Source organism: Aphelocoma coerulescens, chromosome 2 (genome assembly GCF_041296385.1).
Source record: "Aphelocoma coerulescens isolate FSJ_1873_10779 chromosome 2, UR_Acoe_1.0, whole genome shotgun sequence".
Lineage (NCBI taxonomy): Eukaryota > Metazoa > Chordata > Aves > Passeriformes > Corvidae > Aphelocoma > Aphelocoma coerulescens.
Window position 1 is genome coordinate 117,497,757 of NC_091015.1, and position 19,825 is coordinate 117,517,581.

General features: G+C 37.5%; 1 protein-coding gene across 7 annotated transcripts in view; it reads left to right on the forward strand.

Moving 5' to 3' along the window:
* The window catches only part of LPIN2 (lipin 2), a 44,887-nt gene extending 26,320 nt beyond the window's left edge, over positions 1–18,567 (forward strand). For 3 of the 7 annotated variants that reach the window (XM_069004553.1, XM_069004549.1, XM_069004548.1), the window contains 15 exons: positions 2,249–2,372; positions 3,006–3,327; positions 3,568–3,667; positions 4,459–4,646; positions 5,817–5,910; positions 6,255–6,324; positions 6,428–6,517; positions 7,241–7,323; positions 8,439–8,583; positions 9,303–9,451; positions 9,930–10,016; positions 11,733–11,885; positions 12,913–13,027; positions 13,724–13,827; positions 14,141–18,567. In XM_069004553.1, the coding sequence (XP_068860654.1) occupies positions 2,249–2,372; positions 3,006–3,327; positions 3,568–3,667; positions 4,459–4,646; positions 5,817–5,910; positions 6,255–6,324; positions 6,428–6,517; positions 7,241–7,323; positions 8,439–8,583; positions 9,303–9,451; positions 9,930–10,016; positions 11,733–11,885; positions 12,913–13,027; positions 13,724–13,827; positions 14,141–14,285 (1,969 nt within the window). In that variant the 3' untranslated portion in view covers positions 14,286–18,567. Of the gene's footprint in view, positions 1–2,248; positions 2,373–3,005; positions 3,328–3,567; positions 3,668–4,458; positions 4,647–5,816; positions 5,911–6,254; positions 6,325–6,427; positions 6,518–7,240; positions 7,324–8,438; positions 8,584–9,302; positions 9,452–9,907; positions 10,017–11,732; positions 11,886–12,912; positions 13,028–13,723; positions 13,832–14,140 lie in introns of those variants that run through there. The other 4 variants (XM_069004550.1, XM_069004552.1, XM_069004551.1 and 1 more) reach the window with 4 other exon arrangements.
* The last annotated feature ends 1,258 nt before the right edge of the window (positions 18,568–19,825 follow it).

The window sequence follows — 19,825 nt, forward strand, 5'->3', positions numbered from 1 at the left end:
TATCGTGTGGCTATTGTATAGCGGAAGAGAAATGGGAGGTTTTAATAACCTCCTTTTGGAGATCTGAAAAAGCTAACTAACTTGTAGTTCAGTTGGTTGTCTTGCTCTCCAGAACCCTTGCAAGGAGCTTAAGAAAGAAAACAGACCAAGTCCTTTCCATAAGGACACTTCTGTTTGTCCTACTCACTATAATAAGATGTTATACCTGATGCCATCAGTGTTCCTCCTATTTTAACAAGCAATGTTGGCATGACTAGGGCACTGTTACAAGTATGGGCCTTTTGGCTAAAGATTTCCGCCCAAGAGTGACAGTGGAGAACATATTTTGGGGGAAGTGGAACAGACCTAGGGTCCCAAAGCCCTGAAATACTCAATCTTTTGCGGGTACTGCTGAGTATTAAGAATTAGGCTTAGAAACAGGTTAATATTCTGCATGGCTTCCAGTTGACTTGTGGTGTAGGTGAAATAAGTTATTTGACATGTAGGGAAAGTTAGTTCATATTCTTCTTGAAAACAAAGATGTACATGTATTTTCATCAGTGTGTTACACTGCCCTTTTAACAGTACAGAAAATGTGATTTCTGTGTGACATTGTTAATGGAGTACTGAGGGGGGAAATAGCAGATTTCTTTTTATGTCCATGGGTCATGAAGGCTGGAAGTTGACTGAAATTATGAATTACTACTGTAGAGATGTTTAAATGTCCTGCTGTCTTGGATTTTTGAGGTGTCATCTCAGAGCACCATGAGGGATTCTTACTGTCTGGGTTGTGATCTGTGTAGTGTCTATTTTTGCAGTCTGAATTGTGATCACAGTTTAGTCCTGTAGTTAGTTACAAAGCCTGAGTTCCTCAAACCTTCAGAAATTTTGATGTGTAGTACTGAATTAGGTAACTAATCTTTGCAGGAATTTTGTATGGAAAAAAAATCCATAAATTAAATACCTGTAGGGAGTTCTTTAAAATTTTCATTAAATCATTGAACAAGCCAAGTTCAGAGTGAGCTCAAAAGTTCATCTGACCTAACCTTTTATGGGAGGGGGAGCCTCAAAGAGATGGTCTATCACCCAGACCAGTCACAAATTACAAGTGCAACAAGTGCAAAGATAAGTGTGAAATCCTGTACTGGGATGACACAGCTAAAGAGCCCAGTACAGGCTGGGATCTCTGTGGTTGGGAGCTGCCTTGCTGACCTGGGAGACAACAAGCTGAGCATGAGTCAGCAGAGCACGGCTGCAGCAACAAAGGCAAACTGGATCCTGGGCTGCACCCACTGGGGCATTAGTGACAGAGACAGATGTGATTCTCCCTCTCCACTCAGTGCTGGTCAGGCCACACATGGAGGGAGGGCTGTGTCCAGTTCTGGTCCCTACATTTTAGATTCAGTTACTGAGGTTTGTTTATATAAACTCAAACCATAATATGTTGTGAATGTCAAAGTGTAAAAAGAACAGCCTTTCTGTAATGTGCGATATAATTGCCCTGTTCAAGGAAAGGTAGACAAAACCTTGTGTTTCCTTTAATCTCTGAGATCTTAAGTGCAAAATGATTTTGAAATCACTTCTTTCTAGCATTTTGTAGAGTGTTCTTCTGGCTTAAAAGTAATCCTGGCTAAATTAGATTTCAGAAGTCTGTTTCTGATTTATGGATAATAACCACTGTAGGAAAAAATAGGATGGATTTTAAAGGTCATGTAGTCCAAACACATCTGAAAGAAGTTTTCAAGTAATCTCCTGTCCCTCTCCTAAGTTATCTTCTGAATTTTTTTTTCTTTGCACTGGGAATTGATGTTGTTTTGTGGACTTGTGAGTTAGGTTTGCAAGACTTTTATTACTGAAGTCTCTGTATAGCAAGCTGAAATGCTATATTTTTACAGAGGTAAGGAGCTTAAAACTATTTTCTGTCTTACTTTCAAATAAACTTTTTAGTTTTGTTCTTGTTTTGTTTGAAAAAATGGAACATTGGCTGAGGGGAGAGCTATTTCTGTACTGCAGATACAGTGGAGGAATCTGTTTAGTGTGATCACTATGTACGTCCTTTAATGTCTTTAATGTGATTTTGGTTTTAACCTAATTTCTCACCGTTTGAAAACCCTGCTGGGCTCCTTGCCATGTTGCCAAATAATTGAAGCTCTGTTAAGCTGTTGAAAACTCTACCAACAGTAGCTGCACAACAAATGCATTAATGCATTTTAAACACTGGCTTTCTTTTTTCTTCTTTTTTTTTTTTAAATTCTTATTGATTTGGTAGCGCTTTCTCTGAGCAAGTCTGCCCTAAAAGTGATTCAGAACTAGAAGTTAAGCCTGCTGAGAGCCTGCTCAGATCTGAATCTCACATGGAATGGACATGGGGAGGATTCCCAGAATCAACCAAGGTAAATTTCTTTAATGTCTCTAGCTTTGTAACTGAGTTTTGGCATATTTAAGACTGCCCTAGGAGAGGATTGAAAACCTGCTGCTGTTGTTCAGAAAGATACGGCTGAAATGGGGAAGTAGCAGCCCCTTGTGGCAGGCAGAGGGAGTCAGCTTTGTTGAGTTCAAAACCTGCTCAGCAAAGTAATCCCCAAAAACCTAGCAGTGAAAGTCTGAATTTTTCTTAATTTTTAGTTAAAACCTGAAGGAAACAACTTTAGAAATTAATTTTCTTTACTGTAGAGTATGTTCTAGTTCATTCCAGAGGAACTGTAGCCTTGGTAAGAGTAAATTTGGTATCTAACAGAGGCCCTGAGACATCTGCACTTAAGCTTTGTCCTTGCTATGGTTTGGTAAAGTCAACACTTCCTCTATGCCAGTTTCTTTAGTGAACTTGTAAATTAGCTCATGAAAATTCTTTTGCAGGGAACTTTGCTAATATGGTGGGACATGTTTTACGTTGCTGAAATACTTGTTAAAATTATTTACCGGTTTACTTGTGACCAGAACTTGTACCACAAGTACAAACTTAGTGTTTAGAACAGAATAAAACAAACAGGTGAAGTGAAAGGATTGACTAGACTTTTACTTTCCAGATAAGTAAGAAAGAAAAACTGGAGCACTGCAGAACAGCTACCATTACTCCATCAGAGAAGACTCATTTTAGGGTCATCCTCAGCTCTGATGAAGTTGAAGACGATGATGATGTGAAAGATTCTGTCTGTACAGTACTGAAACCTGAGCCAAGAACTCATCCTCTGCTTAAGCAGATGGATGTTAAAGACTCTCTTGCTTCTGCAATCGTAGAACCACAAGTTCCATTGCCATTGGATGGTGATCATCATTCCAGAATATTGGTGGATCCTTTACCAGAAACAAAGCCAACAGCCAAAACTGACTCTCCTTCAAAAAAGAAAGGTATGGAATAAAGCTCTTGATTCTTGCCCTCAGTGTGATCTACCAAACTTGAGGTCATAGTGGAAAAAGTATAAATGTGCCTTTTCAGTTTTTCCTATTTAAAATTTTATCTGACTAAAATTATCATGAAACTCTGGAACTTACAAATCATACAAATAAGTCTGAATCTTCCATGATTATGTTTGTATTTAACGTGTCTGGGTAACTTCATTTTAATAATCTTAATTTTTAAAATTACAGGGGTGCACAAGCGAAGTCATCATCAAGGCCCTGATGATATTTACTTGGATGACCTAAAGGCTTTGGAACCAGAAGTTGCAGCACTCTACTTTCCCAAAAGGTAATTTTGAAGTAAAATGCTGTAAATCTGGGGTAATTCTGCAGTTGCATTACCTGAGTTATTACATTTATTATTTATGCACCAGTTCCGATAAAAAGAATCGCACTTCAGGTTTTTAGGCTTTTGTGAAGTAATCAGTACTAACCTCATTGTGAAAATTCTAGTTTGACAAGAAACACATTGAAAGATGACATTGGGAGGTGACTACTGAGAGTTACCTGTTTGTGGAACCTCTGTGTTCTGCAGACACAGAGGGGAGTGCATTGAAACTGCACTTGTGTCAGTACTCTTGTTTAGCCATATTGTGGACTTTGCAGTGGATCAAAGTAGTAACTCTAGCCTTAAATGACAGTGTGACTTTTTTTTAGTGTCATTTTTCTTTTCTGTTGTACTTTTTCCAACAGACAGTGTTCTGAAAACACCAAAAACAGTGCCCTATTTTTCCTTTTTCTTACTTTACAACTTTCTGGTAAAGATTGAGGAGCACAGTATTCTGCAGAAGCTGAATGTAGAGGATGTTTTCTTCATTTAAATTCAATTTAGGCAAGAAATGTAATTATTGCCCAGTTTAGGGGAGTGTTAGGAGAACTGGAAAGAGTCTGCCAATATTTTGAAGGGTTGGTGTGGGTGTGTGTCTGGGTTTTTTGTTTGGTTGGGTTTAAATTTATGTTATGAAATGCTGTAAAAATGCAAAAACAAGATTTTTTTTTTTGAGTAATCATGTAGTGTGTTCTGTAACCTAAGATCTCTACATTTTTTTTTGAAGTAAAATACTTTTCACTTTCCTTTAGTGATTCTGATCCTGGCTTCAGGCACTGGACAGAGTCAGATACCCTTTCTGGTTCCCAGTCACCCCAGTCAGTGGGAAGTGCTGCTGCTGATAGTGGTACAGAGTGCATGTCTGATTCTGCTATGGACTTGCCTGATGTTACACTTTCACTTTGTGGAGGTCTCAATGAAAATGGAGAGATTTCTAAAGGTATGTGAAAGACTAAAGCATAAAGAGGAATAGAGCTCAGGCAGCTAAACAAATGAAGTGGCTTGAATGCTCTGATTTCCTCCTCAAAAAACTTTAGCTTGTTACTATGCTCACTTTGAGAAAAGGGGATAGAAAATCTTTGTTTTTCTAAAATTCACAAACATTTGCCAAGCAGAGATAGCAGAATTTAACCTCAGATAAATCAAGAACACTTGATGTCTTGAGAAGCTTTCTGTCTCCTTTTTTGTACTATATATTGTTTATCTGACCAACTACATTGATTTCCGGCTGCAAGTCCTTGCTTAGTTCTATATAAATCTTAACAAATCTTTCCAATTGCCTGATTTTTCTTCTTTTTCAGTTTTTTTCAAGTGATAAAAAAACCCCCGTGTTGGACTTTTTTTTCTGCTCTGCTTCTTCTGTCCTAAATGATTGTTAGCATCTAGATTTTTATCAGCTGACTGTTCTCTTTTAATGCTTTAGTTTGTTTAATATTGAAGTCATATGTATTTTTGAGGGAGCTTTTAGGAGCATAAAATCTTCATGGACATGTACTGCAGTGTTTTCATATTATTTTTTTAAGTGGTCATCCAGTCTCTAATACATTTGGCAAAATATAGGTGCTTATTAATAAAAACTCAGGACTGTTCTCGTGGTAACGTGGTAGTAATACTGGATTTGATTAGAAAAAAAGGATGTCTTGATTGCAGAGTCTTACACTAAGTCATGGATTTCTGCAAACATGTATAGAAACTAGTTATGAAAATGGTAGTTAGTGATAGTAGTTTTTCAAACCTGAAAAGCTGATATCAGCCTTTTAGTGTAGAATGTAGGCCCCTTACCTGCCATCACAATTTTTGAAGAAAACTTGTCTAGACAAGCATGGCTTTCTTTTTCCAACCTTTGGACTGAATTAGTTCCTCCTTATCCTTCCTCTTCTAATTTCCTAATGCTCTTTACTGTGACTGTTGAAGTGGTGCAAGGCTTTTTCTGTTGGGAGGAGGCAGTCACGGGATCCTTGGCAGGTAGGCCACATTAGCCCATCTTCAGTGATGCTGCAAGATCAGCAGAGACTCTGAAATGATGAAAGGGTTTTCCTAGATATAGACTAATCAGACATCTTGGGATTTTTTATTATTATTTTCTAATTAAAATCTCTTTGTATTGCAGAAAAATTCATGGAGCATATTATTACTTATCATGAATTTGCTGAAAACCCTGGACTCATAGACAATCCTAATTTGGTAATACGGATTTATAACAGGTAAATTCTCTGTGTCATGTAACTAGGTCATAGAAAATCCCATTTCAGATCTTGTCTCTGAAGTGAGCACATTTCTCAGCTTCTACTGCAATTTGTGTGTAAATCTGTTTGAACCAAAGATTTGCATTAAATTTAGCTTTAGCTTAAGTGAGATTTTTTTTCTGCAATTGCCACTGGTGTTGAATTGTATATATTAAAATGACTCTGCTTGCAGAAAATGTTAATATTAGTGGTTTAGCAGCAAATACATATTTTCATCAACACAAGGGCAAGTTTTCATGCTGGTGTTTATTGATCTGTAGTCAGATTTTGTAATATCTTACCAAAAACATGTTTTAAAACAGGTATTATAACTGGGCATTGGCTGCTCCGATGATTCTGAGTTTGCAGGTGTTCCAGAAGAGTTTGCCTAAGGTAAATAGATAAATGCGTACTTTCTTTGAAAATTTTGTATGTAGTAACACCTGATTATCTCTTTGTTTTTCTTTACAAATTAAAAACATGTCTAATTTTTCAGGCCACTGTTGAGTCTTGGGTCAAAGAAAAGATGCCAAAGAAGTCTGGACGGTGGTGGTTCTGGCGCAAGAAAGAAAGCATGACTAAGCAGGTGACTGACACCTACTGGGATTTTTTTTTTTCTGTTAGGTGTTAAAAGATGAAAAAAACTATAATTTGTCAGCAGTACCTCAAAACAGCACTCATACAGCTCAGTGTCACTGATGGCCAGCTGAGAGTTGCAGTAGCTGTAGCTGCATCTGTTCATTTAGATTCAGACTGCATCATTGTCTGGTGTTACTAGTTTCTTCAACAAAATTTACTGTATTCAGCTGTTGTACATTATTCTTTAAATTCTTTCTTCTAAGCCATAAGCAGTTATCAGAGCTACTCTTCAATCACTGCAGTATGTTTTAGGAATGTACACACAAATAAATATGTATGTGCTGTACTGCATAATAGTTAAGCTGAGACATCCCACTTTAGACTAAATCAAGCTTTCTACACCTTGAGTATGGGCCTTAAACTTGCCCACAAAAAAGCGATTTATAAGCTTAAAAGATTGACAGCTCCTTTAATGCTAAATTCATTGTGTTAATCTAGCAGTTCTCAATTTCTGGCACACAGAGTTTTGTTTCCTGAAATAATGAAAAGCTTTAATAGATAATTTCTTCGCACACATCCTTTTGTTAAATAATTTTTAAAACTTATTATGTAGAATGGATGGTTCTGAGACTTAATATAGTTTATGTACTACTTTGGTAGCTGTTTTTCACTTGGATTGGTTTAAAATGCTTAAAATGTCAATATGTTCTTTATTATCGTGTTGCTTTAGATACCAGAGGCAAAAGAGGGGAAAACTGAGACGCAAAGAGCAAATGAACTGCCAGCAACTATAAAAGAGCAAGTTAATAGTAGGTGTGTTCCTGTCTGAAGACTTATTTGTGGACCGAATTGTATCTTCTTTTCCTTTTTTTTTTCTTTTCTTTTGGAATGAAGAATTCAGTATTAATGTACTGTGGGACAAAACATTTTCCTGTAAGCTACTGAAGAGGAACCAGCTGTGTATAGCAAACAATTCAGCAAAATAATGTGGCAGCAAACATTGTAGGAACTACAAATACACTACAATTATTTCCTAAATCCTATTGTGTTTACTTCTTAAATCATAACATAACTGACAGAACAAATACATACCTGGTAACCTTTATCAATAGGCCCCTGCTCTGTAAATACAGTGATACTGTTTCTGATACACTTTGTAATACTTTTTTTCTTTTGTGAAGGCCTAATATTGTATGAATAATTTTAACCATGTGGAATTTTTGTAACATTACATAATTGAAACAATAAAATAATATTAATCACAGTGCACATGTTGCCCAAGTTGTCATAGACAGCTGTCAGTGCTTTGCACAAAACTCCCATTCTGAGGTATTTATTATGCATATTCATATTCTCCCATGGTTTTGCAAAGATACTTGTGAACACTGGTGTCTTAAAGATTTAAAGAACTAAATATATTGTGATGTAATACTTAAGAGAAACTTAATGCTGCTTTTAATCTTCAAATCTCTAATGAACAGGAAAATAAGTCTGTGAATAAGCTTAAAAGGTGAGCAACTTCACTAACTTATCACCCACAGTTTAAATGACATAGTAACTGAGGCAGCTTTTTTAAAAACAAAGCACTGCTACCCATTCAGTGTCCCTTTTCATCTGCAGTTTACCTAATTCATCAGCACAGTATTAGTGACCACTTGACACTGTGTCTTTACTAAACCCATCGTGTGTGGAGCCAGCTAGGAATAGTCATGTTTAGAGCTCCACCAGTACTGGCATGGCAAGTCTTACTTGCTTACTGGCTTGTACTGGCTTTTATCTGGGCATTCACTAGGCCGTGGACTTCCTTAATCTGTGCTATCAGGTAGTGGCAAATCCTCAACGTAAGCAGAAATTACTCTGGCATAAGCATCTTACTCTGTTGAAGGACTTTATGTAGCTTACATTTATTCTGGTTGATGTCATGTTAGGCCTCCAGAGGATGATTCTTCTAGTGATGAAGCATCCCAGGAGTTGAAGGAATCCCTGAAAATGGATTCTGCCCCAGCAGAGCATCCACCCCATGGGAATGTTACATCTTATAAGAAGTCACTTAGACTGTCTTCGGACCAAATAGTAAGTGACATGCCTGTCTTGTGCTTTGGATGCTTCATAACCTTTAAAAAAAAAAAATCTTCAAAAAGAAATTTAAAGTGTATTTCTGTGAAAAGAGTAGGCAGCTGCAGGGAATTTTTGATAATTTTTTCTTCTGCTGTGTTTTTTTAAGAATCTGATTAGATTAAAAACCAGTAATTTCTTACAAAATTCTGTAATCAGTTATATTAAGATGTTGCCAAAAAAGTGACATTGTTTGCTTCTGCAATTTGGATATCCTGGGATCTGCACATCTGTGTAACAACATACATTTTAAATTGGTGTGCACTGTGGTCTAACTTACAAGTTAGTTCTGCTACTGTCTAAACGTATGATTTTCATCAGGAAGAATTTTGATGAAGGCATCCACTGAGCAGAAGATACTGTTGTATCCTATGGTAAACTGGGAGTTCAATTTCAGAATGCTGCAGTTCTACTGTAATAGCAAGAATTAAAGTGGCAGAGTGTGAAATTGCTGCTGCTGTAGTCAGTACAAGAACTGTGGACATGCACGTGAACCCAGCCTGCAACAGACTTTAACACTTGTGCCAGTGTTAAACCATGGTTCAGTTTTTATCAAAATAGACAAGGAAGGGTATATGAGCCATTTTGTGCAGCTCATTTGTGATTCTAAAATCAAAACATAAAAATTTTAGAGGGAGGGCAACTTATATTTTCAATTATTTTTATTTTTTCTGCAGGCAAAGTTGAAGCTCAGAGATGGCCCTAATGATGTTGTATTTAGTATTACAACCCAGTATCAAGGGACTTGCCGTTGTGCAGGAACAATATACCTCTGGAACTGGAATGATAAAATCATAATATCAGACATTGATGGAACAATAACCAAGTAGGTATCTTAGGGGATTTTCTTTCTTTTCTTTGTTGTTTGTTTTTTTTTTTTTCCTAATCTTGCTTTACTGATCCTATCCTGCTTTTCAAAACAAGGTAAAGGAACTTTATTTAAGACAACTACTAAAGGAAGTTCATTAACAATCTTACTTTGATTTTAATTTGTACTTGCCTTTAAAGCAAACTAGAAAATGTATTTTAAAAGAATAATGCCAAGATGATAACGTTTACCATGTGATTGTTCCCTCATTAGACTTCTCCAGGTTTAGCACCCATAGGTTAACTTGGAACTGACTTGTGTTGTATGACCTCACTAATTGCTCTGTCTGGACTAGTTATTAACTCTCTTTTTAAATAGTTTGGACCTTCTACACAAATATTTCTATAAATACTCTTTATAAATTGTATGTTCATTAGTGATTGTCTTTAACAAAACTTGTATACCATGTGTCAGGTACCTTTGATTCTCCTTTTAGGTCTGATGCTTTGGGACATATCCTCCCTCAGTTTGGCAAAGACTGGACTCATCAGGGCATTGCAAAACTCTATCATTCCATAAACGAGTGAGTATGCAATCTATGAAGCAATTAGGATTTTCTGGAATATGGGAATTAATGTACAGGTAATTGGATAGTTGTTAAAAATTACACAGTGTATTAAAATGTATTGGTCGAAATGCTGCAAGTGAGCTACTTCTCTCATACACAAATGAAACTAAGTTCTTTCCACAGATATACACTTTCACAGGAATGCAAGCCATCACTTTTACTAGTTCCCTTCTCATTTTGTTCTGCATTTTAGCTTTTAGAAGCTGTGCATAATATTTTCATGAATACAAAAGAGAACCATAATAGATATAATTTCTCAAACATGCGCGCCTGTTTTCCACCAACTCAGGTTGGTCACAAAGCCTTTCAGAAACATGGTATGGCATAAATTTAAAACCTAAATAATGTCCTTCCAGTGTATAAGTGTTTTCTGGTTTAATGAGTTTGCTCCCAAAGCCAGGTGAATGCTCCATAGGTTAGATTTTATGTTCTGGAACAATTTATTACTGGCACAAAGGGTAGGTTGGTGACCAGGGTCAAGTTTTCTGTCATTTTGTTGCATTTCTGACATAAGCCAAGTACAGTAGAACAACAGAAAAGTAATTCAGCAAATCAGCAATTTCCCCTTCCCCTCTCTGGATTAGTCAAATGAGTGTGTTCACCTTGTCATCTGCAAGGACCTGCAGATGCAGCCCATGTGTCCTTCCCCTTGCAGCTACAGTGAGGTGTTTGCTTTCTTCAAAAGTGTCGTAAACCGCGCCTTTATAAATGTACTGTTCCTCTAAGAGGTACATAGCCCTATAATATTTGTGTCCAATAACTTAGGGCAGAATAAACCTACATACTTCCTTGCCTTTCAGATGTGGTCCTTTGTGTAGCAAACTTTTTTCAAAAACGCAGTGATTCCAGAAATAATACTGTTTGAGGACAATCAACTTAGAAACTTTAGGATCAACTTAAAATAATCAACTTCTATCTTTTTTTTTTTTTTAGTAGTCTTTCTTTCCACAAAAATATTTTGGGGTCTATATTGTTGGCCTTTATGTGGCCCCTTGTGATTCATGGAAGATTATATGAATGGTTTTGTTTTGTTTGGGTGGCTTGGGGTGGGTTTTTTTGTTTATTCAGTGCATAATAGAGCAGTTTTGGAATTGTTTGCCAAACTCAGTCAAGTCTTTGAAAATGCACATAAACACTCAAGCCTTTTGTGCATGCAGTAACTGTAGACAAATCCATGTGACAGATGAACATACAGAGTCTGCAGGAAGAATTTAGGGGCTTAATGAATGCTTGTTGTTATCCATCCTTCACTCTGCACTGCAAATCTGCCAACAACCTGAAAGAGACAGGCGATCTGGCACCCATTATTTTGTGATGCAGATAATTTAAATAATTGCTGTCATCCTACAGCTGAGCTGAAAGAAGCTGAATAAAACCAATGTGGCACTTACTGAAACACAGTCTAGTCCGTCTAATTGTGTCATCTGAGTATTACTATCCCTATTCTGTTTGCACTTCCTGTTCCTCAGTTTTGGTTAAGTTGTGTATTTAAACTGCTACATGCCTTGCAGATTCTTTTAAGAATAGAAAAGTCTTTCCTTGTGTGTGTGCAGAGCTCTGCATCAATTCAGTACCTAAACTGGTGCCTCTGGACATTGCTATAATCATGGTCTTACGTTTACAAAGAAACTTCGGTGGGAATACGGACTAAGTTGGTAATTTTTTTTCTAGAAATGGCTACAAGTTCCTGTACTGTTCTGCCCGTGCCATTGGGATGGCAGATATCACCAGAGGATACCTGCACTGGGTGAATGACAAAGGAACAATTCTCCCCAGGGGCCCTCTCATGTTGTCCCCCAGCAGTTTGTTTTCTGCCTTTCATAGGTAAGCACGTGGGATTTCTTGTATCAGTTCCCTCCTCATTTCAGAGAAAGAGAAAGTTAAAAATATTTGGCATTACAGCTATAATGAAACATTCCATTCTGGACTGTATTTGCTACTGAGACTTGATGTCCTTCTAGTGATCATTTAAAAACTCTGTTTCGTCTGATTTTCACTTGTATACTTCTGTTCCTGTGGGCACGTTGGAAGTGGCTACAAAACACAACATATCAGTCCAAGAGGAACTTGTTTTCCCTTCTCTTCATTCATCTAGTCCATGACTGATGACTATTAGGTTCTGTTTATATTAGTACACTTCTGTCTTTTCAAGTATACCTGCAAGGGTTGCAGTGCAGTGCTACTACATGGTAGAGAGAAAAGAAAACAAAGCTGGGCAGTACAGACTGTCATGAAATGATCTTGTGGCTGTGGGAGTGCTCCATGTACAGCTACTTAAAAAACAGGATGGGAGTGTAGATATGGTTCAACTCAGTTGATCTTTTGGACCAGCCATAGTCTACCTGTTCTTGATGGGAGGAGCTAATGATGGAAAAGTGTTGGGGGTTTTTTGTTTGTTTGTGAAGGAGGTTTTGTTTGTTGGGGTTTTTTGTTTATTTGGTTTTTATTTTGTCATGGATAGCAATGACAGCAGCTTCCATTAATGTCATGGGCCTTACTTTTGTAAGACGGGAGTTGTAACAAGCTTATGTGTACTTGATTAGATCTTCTGATTCAGATAGTCAGCTATAAAAGAGCAGTTCACAACTGCATTCACAGCTGGGAATTCCATCCCATTTCTCCTTAGCCTATGCACAGTATTCACCTGTTTCTTTTTACTGTGGGTGTTGGAAAAGAGGGCATGTTTGATTGTTTCTTGTATTGTTCTTGGAGAGCTACTTAGCACTGTCTATACAACTACCAGTGCTAGCAACAGGAAGCAATGAGAATATAAATATCAGATAAATGGGGTAAGGAGGATACCTTCTATCAAATCATGATTTAGAATTTGACTGTTGAAATTTTATTTTAGGGAAGTAATAGAAAAGAAGCCTGAAAAGTTCAAAATCGAATGTTTGAATGATATCAAGAATTTGTTTGCTCCCAGTAAACAGCCTTTCTATGCTGCTTTTGGAAACAGGCCCAATGTAAGTGCTCCTTTCTAACTGAAGGGTTAAAATGTATGTACTTGAGAAGCAAAACGAAAAAGCTGTTCTTTTTGTGTTTATGAAAATTTGAATATGGAAGCAGGACACTGCTGCTTTTATGGGTTTGATGGGAAAAACCACATGCAGATACCTTAAATAAAAGTTGCTACAACTGCTTATATGACAAAGGTTACAAAGATGCATTAGTATTCTCAGTGTTTTATTAGGTATGTGTCACCTTTCCAAATTCTTTTAAAGTATTTTAGCTGCTTTATGACCTGAGGGCATTAATTCAGTGCTTCATGGTCTTGAATCCCTTTTACGTATCGTTCCTGTATTTTCTCTGCAGCTCAATACTTCTGTAATTGAGTGAGAGAAAGAGGAGTATTGTAAGAAGAATATTGTCACAAGGAGTGGTGTTGTGTGGTATAGACTTCGTGTACGTTTGTGGTCCCAGGCTTGGGAACAGGAATTAAGTGTTTGGAGGCAGGGGGAATATTTTGTTAAAGTGTGCATGTGTATGTTTTGGGGGTGGGGTTTTTTTTTTTTACTGTTGTTCAGGGACCATTTTTTTAAGAAGCAGATTTACTGTAGCTTTTTTGGATCAGCTTTTGTCATTCTTTCGATAAATTGCTTGTTAGATTACATTCAATAAGGAAATGTTGAAGCATGTACTTGTGTTGGTGCTTTTTGCAGGATGTATATGCCTACATGCAAGTGGGAGTTCCAGACTGCAGAATATTTACTGTGAATCCAAAGGGTGAACTGATCCAAGAACAGACTAAGGGAAACAAATCTTCGTAAGCCCATTTTTGTTATTTCAGCCAAAGACAGTGTTTAGGAATGAGATTATGAAATAATTGCATTTATGACCATCATCCCCTGTTACATATGACATGTGCAAAGCCTTACTTGCCAGGGACTTACAGCTTTGGGTACTTGACTGAAACTTTTCAAGATGAAAACTGGCAAAATAAAGTTGAAAATAGCTTCTGCAGTCATGGGGCTTTATTTGACTAGAACTTTCTGGTCTAGATTTCTAAAGCTGCTTTTGGCTACAGCTGAACAGTAGCTAGACTGCTAAATAATGGTCTTTCTTCTTCTTTAATACAGGTATTACAGACTAAGTGAGCTTGTGGAATATGTGTTCCCATTGATTAATAAAGAACAGAGTTCTGCATTTCCATGCCCAGAATTCAGCTCTTTTTGCTACTGGAGAGAGCCTCTTCCTGAACTTAACATGGATGACCTGGCCTGAAAAGTACTTCTCACCAGAAGAAGGAATTTCATATTCAGCTACTCAGCTTCAGTTTAAATGTGAAGAACTTTCTTAATGAAGATGTTAATTTATATATTGGTACCGTAAGTCTTACTAAAGAAATCACTTTAATTTCATTGGTTTAAAACAAAGAAAATGCAAAGCTACTGTCTTATTTTTTGTGGGAGGGTGTGTGGATTTTTGTGTTTGTTTGTTTATTGCTTATTATTATATACCTGTTCTAAGGCACTTGAGATTGACCTGTCATTGATGGTCATGGTACCCAAGTGCTTCTGGGCAACTAAATGCTGAGGTAAAATATGACTTTGCATTTTCATCGTTACAGACCTTACTGTAAACATAGATTATTCTTTTTTAAGTTGTCCTAAGTATATTTTCTAAAATGAAGCCAAAAAGTGTATGGAAACTGCCAAATAGAATGTCAGACCTATTAATGAAAAACGTGGTTTAATGTTCAAATGGGCAATTAGGCCATTTTTGAAAGGAGCCAGAGCCTAAGACCACTGTGCTCTTTTTCAGCTAGAATACAGAAAATGTATAGCCCTTACTAGCCTGACAGATTCTGAAGACATAAAATTCCTCTTTAAATGTTAATATGCCTTTTGTTACATGTACAAGACTGGGCTTGTACAAATCACACTCAAACTAACTCTGCTTATTACTTTTTGGGTTTTTTTACACACAACGCTTAAACTATTTCATGAGCTTGTTAAAATGAAAGTTGTCTTCAGACACTTGTATGGCTTTTGTTGTTTTCAGGCTGTGCTGCATCATGTTAAATTTTCATCAAGAAAAATCTTGGAACGTTTCTGTAAGAGCTGGGGAACTGGCATTTTTATTTCCTTTTTCCGCACAGAGATAATGTGTATGTGTGTGTATGCTGTGTAGGCCAGTAAAATGTATGTACAGATTATATTCAGGGAATTGTAATACTAAAAAAAATTATGTATTTAATTTTTTAATTGTCTACTGCAGGTCTTTCCAGAGTTCTGTATTGCAGGTTTTCAGTAGCTGGAACAAAATACAACTCAGTAGTGAGATTCCAGCTGTCAGAATGGTTAAATGCTGTAGAGCAGAATAAAACCTTTTTTTTTTTTTCTCCTTTTTTTTCCTTTTTTTTTTTTTTTTTTTTTTTAAGTTTTGGGTTATTCACAAACATCATGCTGGTCATTCCTCAGGTTCCAGTCAGAGCCTGTGAACAAATTACGTTCCAATTCTGGTGTTTATCAGCTATAAAAGCAGCTAATTGTTCTTTCTCCAAAAGTACTTGAAGGCAAAGGTGGCTGCTTTTTAAGTTGAATTAGTACATTTAACTTCTTTTGGACAAAACTATGGTGAGAATGTATCATTTCACCAGCCCAGAGGGCTTAAGGACTACAGTCATATTTAAACATCATTTAAACACCAGTGCTGGGCTTTCTGGGCAAAGCCTTTCCTGTCACTCACTCCTTTAGTGAGTTCCTGGGGCCATGTATTAAAGATCCTTCCAGGGGCACCATCCAGAATTTGCATGGACTCTGGGGCAAGTTCTTCCCTGTACTCAGCTCCCAGTGGAGCAGGGGAGAGCGAGGGCTCTCTGGCAGGCGTCTCTCTGGCTGCCTGCTGCAGTCCTGCACTGGGCTGCTCCTCTGGGAACAGCTGGGGCAGACCCTCCTGCTTCAGCTCACGTGTGCTGCACGCAGGCAGGGAGCTCACTTGGTTTTGCTACCTGCAAAAGAGTACATTTAGAGGATTTTACAGCCCTCTAGGAGTATTTTTTTCTCCATTGTCAGGCTGAGAGTTTTAACCCACAGTTCTGATGTAACACCAGCTAACTCTGGACAATTGGTGTGCTGCTCTGGGGGGAGCATTTTAAAATCACTATATAAAGGAAACTATTTTTTTCCCCCATTATAAAATTCTAGTGTATTCCTGTATTTATAAAACACTGGATAAAGAGTGGAAGCAAGCAAAATCAATCTGGAATCTCTTTCAGAACAGGAGAAGGAGAGTGGGATAAAAAAAATACCTGTCACGGTGTGTCATGCATGTCAGTGAACTGAAAGGCATCCTCATTTTTATACTGTGAGAAAAATACTTTCTGTGGTTCTTGGTTACTAATCTACTCAGTGTTTAAGTGGATTTCACAGGATTCAATTCAAAGGATATTTTATTGCTTTTTTTCTTGTATTTTTTTTAATGTCAAAAGCTTGCAAACATCATTCCATGTATTTTTTTTTGCTTTTCTTACCTTTTATTCAATAGGTTTCATTAGAAACTAAAATTTTCATGATCACCAAGTGCTTTGAATATCAATGTGATTTGAGCTTTTAAGTCACTTAAATACTTAAAAATTAATAAATAAGAATCCAACATAATAAAGTATTTTAATTACAAGATTAAATATTCTATCTAAAGATTCTATTTTGCAGAAAGGGAGTGAAGCAGCCTTTCCTAAAACATTCCTTTTGTGGATGTCAAAATTTTCTTTACTATGCTTAAGTCTACTCTTGGTAGCCCTGGTATTACACAGCTTTTCTAAAGATAAAAGCACTTCATGAAATTATGATGAGTTCCCAAGTGGAACAGATTGTTACCAAGGTTTGGCTGTGTTTTTTTTGGTTAATACTTCTTTTCCACTAGTTTTATTTTTTTTTCTTGAACTCCCTTCATCTTTTAGACTGTCATAAAGATAAAATGTGGATTTCAAAGTGGAGACTTGAGTAAATGGGAAGCATGGAGAAATAGTATTGGGTGTACCTCCAAATACGTGTACTTTCAGCTGGTATGAAAACGGGGGTTGTGTGAGTTGTGTAGAGAGCTCCTCATTCTGCTGACATGTCATTTTGCATTGTAGGAGTGTCCAAAAGGTTGCTTAATTAAAAAGAATTGATTTTTTTTTTTCTCTGTAACAGCTACAGTTTAAATTTTTTTTTGATAAAATGTAAATGTCGAGTCTTTCTGACAGGAATAGGGCAGGGAGCTTGGTTTTTCTAAATCTAGCTTGTATTTGAAGCTTCTCAGATTGTTTGTTAACCCTGTTTTGGGACAGAATATGGGGCCTGTCGTTGCGTACCTGTGTTCTTGGGGCTGCTGGGCACTTTACTGACTCTAGAGCAGACATCTCATTGCTGTCAAACTGGGCTTGTGCCGCAGTATCTGTGTGGAGTGGGGTAAATAAGAATTATGCATTAGCCTGTCCTTTTGTTACCTTAGTGGAGAGAAGTGGCCTGAAACTAATGTTTGAGAACAAGTTGTGCTGTACTGATGTAAAATTAGCGCAAGCTACATCATTCTTTCTGTGAAAGAGGAACTTCTAAGTGTGCCTGGCTGTGGGCACACGCACACCCCTGTTGAGACTGTGTTGTTGAAGATGCAGATCCTCTTAGCGTTGGAACCCCTCAAAGGCTGAGTCAATGACACCTGTCTGGGAGTAAATAAGGAACATTGCAATTCAAGACTTGTTAGTGACTTGGACATTACCCATTTCTATAGTGATTCAAAGATCAGCAGTTTAAAGGGTACGCATTTCTGGATTTTTTTTTTTTTTTAATTTACTGTACCAAGCATGTTTGTACTTCAAAAGATTGGGCTTTCATTCCCAACAGTATACAAGTGCATGTGCAATCTTGGCTCATGTCTTATTACCTTTCTGTCATCAGTATATGCCTTCCAAAACCCTTTTTTTTTTCTTTTCAACTGGAAAAGTTTAACACTTGTGTCAACTCTGTTATGCAACTTCTGAAGCAAACTCTGAATCCATTTATGGTAAACGCAAAAGAGATGAGCTTTCATGTTAATGTTTCATGCAAGTATTTTAGAAATGCTGTCATATGAATGAGTTTAAATGACTGTAATGCAAATTCCTAATGAAACATCACAGATAGATAGTGAATTTGAGATGCCTTTAAAGTGTCACTGTTGCCTGAAGAAATTTTAGTTTCCAGAGTTAAAATTTGCTAAATAGAATGGAATTATTTGGGACTTTTTTTACAGTGTTAATTCCTTCCAGATGAAAGTTAAAATGTTGTTTATTTTGAGGGTGGGAAAACTCTCTTCAGTCATTTGTTTCATTTTTATCTTGAAGATGTGGAATACTTGATTGTTAAGCAACCCAATCACTAATAAGGTAGTGTGTTTAAAATGTCAAATCTGTGATCATACCAATACAGTGGTTTTTGTTAAGACTGGACTGTCTTGGGTACAGCAACCCACACTTCAGTGCAATGTTTATTGGTGTTCGGAACAATATTATCACAATAAAAACAGACTTAAAATGAAATTTCTCTTTCCTTTGTGTTTGGTAATACCTTTATTGTAGTGCTGATCGAGTAAATGTGGGGCTATTAAAATTGCATTTATATTTAACATGGAATTCAAGTTGGTCTTCTAAGGACTACAGTACATTTGCATTCTTTCACACTTGATTTACTTTTTTTCAGAGTATTTATACAGCTGATAAAAAATTGCTGTCATCAAGATTAACTTGTGTGCCAGTACCAATACTGGGTTACAACTATAGTGAAAAGCAAACATGCACTTGGTAATATAAAATATCAGGTAACAGAGGCACAACCTGGGAATGTACGAGCTGCCTTGAAGAAAATGTTGTAACTGCAGTTTGAGCTCTTGTAAATCTGCCCTAATTTGGAGATTTATCCTATTTCCATCAAAGTTAACTTTTCCCTTTCAAGCGAAAGAGTATTGTCTTCCACAGCAGTTGTTAAATAGTTAGAGGCTAATATTGTGAGGCTGTCTTGGAAAAGGGGCCTCAAGCTTTCAGTAGAAATTGATTTTCCTGGTCTCTTGGTGCTTGTGGTAAATGCAACCAACTAGCAACCTCTCTAGAGAACCTGAGTGTTCAGTCACATTGTGACACATCTGCATGAAAAGGTCAGTGATGCTGTGCCTTTTGGTCCTTCTGTGGTGTTATTGGTGTTTTATCAGCTCCTGTGTTCCTGCTGGGTTTCCCCCATGACTGTGCTCACACACTGCACTCACTCCTCACACCACACTCTCCTCACTGCCCATTTTCACACCTCGGTCTCACTGCTTCCTTGGTGCTGCAGTGAGTGACTGACTGTGCCAGTGCAAGCCAGAGAAGGGCGGTGTGTCCTGTGTATGCCAAATGTTTGGACCTGTTGTAAAAACATTTCTGAGCTGCCCTTGTTTCTCCTGTGTCCATCTTACCCTAATGCACTCCTACTAGGGTGGTCTTGTTTTTGGTGGATGGATTTTCTGTCTTGGAGCAACTGGCTTAGATGTGTAAAGAGCAGAACCACGGTTTCCAGGAACAGGCACTTCCCTCTGTGCAGGACACTGCCTGGAGTTATGTCATACAATTGGTGCACTGTGGGCCTGCAGGCCTGCACTGTTTTGGTGGGAAATACATGTGTGCTCCCACTTGCTGCCAGCTGAGCTCTCGTACCAGTGGTGAGGTGAGCAGGGAATCAGAAGTGTTTTCTGAGCAGATGTCCCACATGCTGCATGCATTCAGAGCTTTGCAGGTTTCACTGTTGGGCACAGCAAGGGTTTGTCAG